A 6687-nucleotide genomic window follows, 5' to 3' on the forward strand; every position below is an offset into this window, starting at 1 on the left:
CAACACACTCTGAAAATCTCACCTAAGTCTACACTCTTTGTCCAAAAGTTTCCTTGAGAGGCACTTGGTTTTACTCCGGGCCTCTGTTGTATCTTCAAATGCCTGTTTTCCTTTATTCTAATCGATGCACTCAGTGCAGTGGAAAGGTATCCGCCTGCAGACACAAAATAAGAGCCTCTGAAATGAAAACCCCCCCTCTTTCAGATGTCAATTGTATGTGGCTGTGTCTTAGTCTGGTTTACCTGTGGTTATTTGATCATGACAGCATGCGACGGTGTTTGATTCCTGGGGTACTTTGACAGTTTGCAGGCTGGCAAAAGGCCCTCCAGTGTCTGAAGTTAGATCAGAGGAGATGGGCCCTGAAAAGCAGGCGTCCAGCTGGGAGAAGATCAGAAGAGACACAAACTTTAGCGAGAGCCATTGTGAGGTACACAGCGGCTGCTGGCTCCCATAACTTTTCCTTTTGTATGTTTTTTTCATATTGCTCTCTTCTCCCTCTCTTATCTTCTGCTCAGAGTGTTGAATGGCTCAGTTAAAGGTCTGTCAGGTTTTTATCTGATTCTGACAATAAAGACACGCTGTATTTGTTCCCTTTCTCAGGTGTCTCTTGGGGTTTAAGGCTGGTCTGTGTGTGTGTGTGCGCACATTCACAATGGTGCGCCTCAACTTTACAGTATCAGAATAATGCCATGAAGAAGTTGCAGTCAAAAATATTAAAGAGTAATTAAAAAGAATATTATCTCCAACATTACATGCAGGCCAATGAACTTACCCAAGGCTTGTTCCAAGAGCATTTTTATATGAGTTAAGTTAAATCAAATATGTGTGCACGAGTTTTTTGAGAGCCTTGAGTGAAATGAAACAGTACTGATCATTCATCTTAGCCACTGTAATTACTGGCCATATTAGATAATGTATGAAATGATGTGATTATTTTACTTAGGAGCCTCCGTTGTGTACTCTGAGGAGATGCGCTCATGTTTGGTAAGTGTGGCAATGGTGCACTCTAGTGGCACAATAACAGAACCATCAAAAACTTGTAAAAATATGCAAACGGCAGGTGTTATTTCTGGATCTCGGGTTCAATTACCGGTGGACTGGGGACTATGTTGGGTACTTTGAAATCTCAGGAGTCCCCAATAAATGAAGGCCACCCTACAGGACGTATAGAAAAGTTTAAAATAAAAAAGCTTCCATACTGCAGGTATGAAATGCATTAAGACGTATGGTTATTATTATTTACTTGTATGTAATATGTGTGTTTCATACATAGGCCTGAGATAAACTGGGAAAAATATACCAGCCCTAATATGCTTTAGGTTTGCTGTGGAAAGGGTTTCAAATAAGCTTTGTCAAGGTCTTAAAGAGCATTACATTAGTTTCTTTTCACAGACTGGTCCAAATGATTGCATCCATGCAATCGGCAGCCTCCTAAATAACAGTGGTAGGTGGAAAGTATCTAATTATATTTAATGACAGATTCATTTTTGAGGGATTAAGATTTTACACACAAAACATATGAATAACAATTAAAATGAGATGCATTATTATTGATTCAACCAGCTGTAAATGAAGTAATAATTCAAACTAGTTACAGATGAACATACATGTGCAGTTTTGTGTTAAACATATATCCTCAAAATGGGACCATAATTTACCAAATGAGCATCATGCTGTCTGGAAGAAGACATGATTAGCGGTTTGGATCATAAACTCATGTTGACAATATTTACTGAGAGGTTTAGGGTCATTATTAAGTTCGTCTTCTATACAATCGAATGTCATTTGGCGACCAGTGGAGTCGCCCCCCTGTCGGTTATTAGAAAGAATACAAGTTCAAGGCACTTCCGCATTAGCTTCGCTTTCTTTCCAGAACCGGAGCTTGTTTCCCCCGCTGGATCTACGCATTTGTTCCTTCTCCTCGACTGTCAACGGTGCATTCAGGGTCTGCTCGTCCGCTGGAGAAATGGCTACAACCGTGACACTAAACACCGGTGCGCAAATGCCCATCGTGGGACTGGGCACGTGGAAGGTGTGTTTTGGTTAATATTCAATGTTTTGTTATCGATCGTTGGTTAAAAATTAACTCGTTACGTAAGACAGCTGAACGTGCCAACAGAAAGCAACGAGTCGCTAAAACCACCGCTGACTTTCCTCAAAACACCAGCTAGATACAGTAATATCAGTTCGGCAGTAACTGCATGCTGTTTAACGAGTAACTGTGGTGGATATTTTAGTTCAGTTTGTATACCCACGGCTGATATAGAAACCGTGGCTAATGCTTAGCAAGCAGCAGGTTCATGAAAACCCGTTCGTCGAGTGCAATATCCGGGTTCAAGTTACGCTGCACAGACTGAGAGCTAAGGTCAGCCTTATCTATTGCATGCTCTACTTTTATTCAGTGTAACCCAGATAAGTCACAATTACCTTAACTCAAGTGCAGTTATGGACACCTACAATGCTGTTTAAGGTCTTGCCTTTCTTTTTTTAGAAAGCTTTTTCCAGTCAGGATATAGCCCGATGTCTGCTGTTTCCTGCTTTACAGCACGTGTTTTCTTCCATGAAATATCCTATTATAGTTGCACTTAGTATTGGCCAAAAAACAGATGGGGTGTAAATTCCTTTTTTTAATCAAACAGTCCCAATAGCTAAACTGGGGGACACAATCAGGAACTAAATCTCTCTTTTAGCTGAGAGACTGCATTTGCGCGAAATTCTTATTTGAGTTACTCTGAAGCAAAATAATGCAAATCATGAGCTGTTCATATGCTGAATACTGACACCATATAAAAAAAGTATGTATGTTATTATGTCTGAGCCACAATAAGTAACCATCCCCGTCTTTTCCAGTCTCCCCCTGGCAAGGTCACCGAGGCGGTGAAAGCAGCCATCTCAGCGGGTTACCGGTACATTGACGGAGCGTATGTCTACGAGAACGAGGCGGAGGTGGGAGAGGGTGTCCGGGCCATGATCAAGGAAGGCGTGGTCAAGCGAGAGGATCTCTTCATTGTCAGCAAGGTGAGTTGTGGGTTCATGATGTACACATGCTTATTTCTTCCACAAAAAGGCTACGGAACCGATGTTGCCTATATATTTAAACATGCATGCTTGCTCGTTGACCTCCCAGTCCTTTTCATTTTTATAGCTGTGGAGCACTTTTCATGAGAAGTCTCAGGTGAAGCAAGGCTGCGAGAAGACCCTCAGTGACCTTAAACTGGACTACCTCGACCTCTTTCTCGTGCATTGGCCCATGGGTTTCAAGGTAGGCACAGTCTCGTGAGCATTGTCTGTTCTCTGTGTGCATATATGAATCAGCAGGAATGTGCAGCCTCCATATCGTCAGTGTCATAGTAATGTGGTGTAGACCTCGGGGGCTATTGATGCTTTTGTCATGTTACAGGCCGGCAGTGAGCTTATCCCTTTGGACAGCGCAGGAGAGACGATCAGTGACGATACTTACTTCCTGGAGACATGGGAGGTGAGTTAAACAGACAAACCTGTCAAAACCTGTCAAAACCTGTCAAACCTGTATGTGGTTCATGTTAGGATTTAAGAGCAGAATCATTGAATTGAAAGTTCATGTCTCCATGTCATGTGACAAATTAGAGCTTTTTTAAGAGGCACAAATAGGATTTAGTATGAGCTACAGTTTCTCAACCAAAACTCAGCCATGAGATGTTTTTTTTTTTTGTTTTTTTTATGGTCAATTTTTCAGGGAATGGAAGAGCTGGTGGACGCCGGCTTGGTCAAAGCTATCGGTGTCTCCAACTTCAACAAGGACCAGATTGAAGCCATTCTCAACAAGCCAGGCCTCAAGTACAAGCCTGCCGTTAACCAGGTACTCCCAAGACATTTGTATCACACAATATTTCTAGCGATTATTTTTTTTTTTTTAAAGGACACATTTGTTTTTCAATTAGTTGAATCTGTTAGGATGCCAGACACGCACTGTGGCAATATCTCCATGGGGCAGTAAGCCAGTCAGCTGTTTTTGAAGCTATATATAAACTACATGTGTGTGTGTGTGACACATTTCCCTTTTATTCTCAGTGCAGGGCTGCATCCCCAAACGTAGTAAAGTTGATTTTTTTTATTTATTTTTTTTGGAACAAAAGATTAGATTACTTGATTGACAGATTAATGGAGTATCAAAATCGTTACCAGTTTGCAGCCTCTCTGAGCCACAAGAAAACAGATGCACGTCAAGTTTGCTGTTCTTAAAGAGCAAAGGGGCCATAATGGCATCATCCGTCTCCTCGTATCAGGTCTGAGAAATAAATGTCCTGTAAATCCGTAATGGGCCGCAGCAGTTTCCCCTCAGGCTGCACCAATTAGCTGAGGTGACCTTATATTCCTGCTGGTTTTCAGAACCATCCTTCACCATCAATGTCTTGCTTTGTTTCGCTGTTTATTCGATTAAAGCGCGGAAACAAAGGACTCTCTTATATCGAATAGGAGCCAATTTATCCCTAAAGACAACCATCAAATAACAGTACAGTAGGCAGTTTGAAGCCGACCACATAAACTCCCCTTTTGTTTTTGAAATGCATCGTAAGAGTGGTGTGTTTGTCCCGCTAGGTGGAGTGCCACCCGTACCTGACCCAGGAGAAGCTGATCAACTACTGCCACTCTCAGGGCATCGCCGTGACGGCCTACAGCCCGCTGGGCTCCCCTGACAGACCCTGGTCAGTTGTGTCAAAATAACTCGAGACAGGACTTGTAACCGCACTGCTACAACATCATGACCAACAGTTTTTTGGAAATGCTGATTCAGTATTATGTCTTTGGTTGGTTTTAACTTGTGACTGTGGTTCCTCTTTGTGAATGTAGTTTGTATGTGACATATTCTGTCCTGATTTAGACATTATTTAATGATCTTGTTTTGTTTTGGTTTTTATGTTTGTTTTTTTATGTGTCTTTTTTCACATCTGCCCACCTCTGTCGCAGTGTTTGATTCTAGTTAAGTTCATCCAGAGTTAGCCCTTTTCTGAGGTATCTCCATTATTTTGTCCACCTTTTGACTGTCAACAAAGTAGTGCAGGTCCTCTATATAGTACAGGATGATGCAATTTTTATATTACAGGGCTAAACCTGAAGACCCCTCACTGCTGGAAGATCCCAACATTAAAGCCATAGCTGAGAAGCACAAGAAGACACCCGCTCAGGTACAACACTGAACTAAACACACTTTATATAGTGTTTGTGCTCACACAATAAAAATAATGCTTGTTCCTCTTTTCTCTTAAAGAAGAATGTGCAAATACCATGCACGTGGCCCTCACTGTTATTAAACTTGTAGTTCTGACCTTTTGATCACGTTCACATGTTAATACCCTTTCTCCTTCACTGCCAGGTCCTGATCCGCTTCCACATCCAGAGGAAAGTGATCGTGATCCCCAAGTCGATCACACCTCACCGCATTCAGGAGAATTTCCAGGTAATTAGCTGTGGGACTTTTTCAGATGTTTTCCAGGATTAGCCCTCCAATGTGCCTCACTTAACTTGGCTCCTGCATGAAGACTTGTTTAAATCTCTGCAGGTGTTTGACTTTGAACTAACTGAGAAGGAGATCAAGACCATAGTCGGATTCAACAGGAACTGGAGAGTCTGTCCCATGCAATGGTGAGATCATATATCCTTGTTTTCGTTTGTCTTTGTAATATTGTTAAGATGTCGCGAGTCAGGCAACGTTTTTTTTTTTAATTTCCCTTTCTGTTTTTCTCTCCATAGGAGCTTGAAGCACAAGGACTATCCATTCAGCACTGAGTTCTGAAATGGATAAAAATGCAGATGTTTCCACAGGTTTACATTGGGGTACTGGATTTTGCATCTCTTAGCTGCTCGCTTCGCTATTTCTTAAGTGCAGTTTGCAAAACATGTGTGGCCTTGATTCAGATTTTTATTTGAATATATTTCTCAGGAGAAATATTCTTCAGGAATCCATTTTGTCTCCACGAAAATCAGTTTTCCTTTATTAAATCCCAATTTGAGATGCTCATTTGACACAAATCATGACCATTGGGTATGAGTTTTGCACTAGTATATTTCAGTGTTCATGTCCTTTCTATCAGCCAGCAGACAAGTGTCTTAGCTCCCTTGATTTTTTTTTTTTGGCTGTCTTGCCGAGTCTTACTGTAGAGTAAATTCTAGGGTGTTACTTTGCCGTTCAGTACAGATTCACTCATTTTAAAGTGTGTAACAGCTCTGAGAACAGAATTAGCATGGACCTCAGTCATTGTATTATTTGTCGTTTTACAATTGGCACGTTTGAGGAAAAAAAAGTTTATTCTCATAAAAGATCAAATCTGTATTTAAGATGACACATTTTTCACAACACAGATCTTTAAAGCACTCCTCATTTGACTAAACTTGTTTTTCCTTTATGTCAGCACTTATAAATGCAAATTAAAAACACTATTTACTCTGTCATCCGAAGACAAGTCAAGGTATGTTCTGCTTTTTACAGAGTATTTCTCATATTTACTTGTGAGTCATAGATGGTGCTTTAACATCATGTGTGTTAACCCTGTTGTGAAATTGTCACTTCCACTTCTCGTGGGAGCTGTTTTTTGTTAAGCATCAAAATAAAGTCCTGTGGGAGAAAATATAACACAGCAGTGAAGAGACGCTGTTCAAATGAAAGTGTGTGTGTGTGTGTGTGTGTGTGTGTGTGTGTGTGTGTGTGTG

General features: G+C 41.1%; 1 protein-coding gene across 1 annotated transcript; it reads left to right on the forward strand.

The window, feature by feature from the left end:
- The first annotated feature begins 1862 nt into the window (after positions 1–1862).
- On the forward strand, positions 1863–6610 carry LOC116393423 (aldo-keto reductase family 1 member B1-like). The gene is made up of 10 exons (XM_031865756.1): positions 1863–2032; positions 2851–3018; positions 3146–3262; positions 3401–3478; positions 3716–3838; positions 4579–4685; positions 5084–5165; positions 5354–5437; positions 5540–5622; positions 5731–6610. Exons 1-10 carry the CDS (start codon positions 1967–1969, stop codon positions 5771–5773), a joined length of 951 nt encoding a protein of 316 aa, XP_031721616.1. The 5' UTR covers positions 1863–1966; the 3' UTR covers positions 5774–6610.
- Positions 6611–6687: the final 77 nt, after the last annotated feature.

The sequence above is a fragment of the Anarrhichthys ocellatus genome, unplaced genomic scaffold (genome assembly GCF_004355925.1).
Source record: "Anarrhichthys ocellatus isolate YVR2014 unplaced genomic scaffold, GSC_Weel_1.0 scaffold33, whole genome shotgun sequence".
Classification (NCBI taxonomy): Eukaryota; Metazoa; Chordata; class Actinopteri; order Perciformes; family Anarhichadidae; genus Anarrhichthys; species Anarrhichthys ocellatus.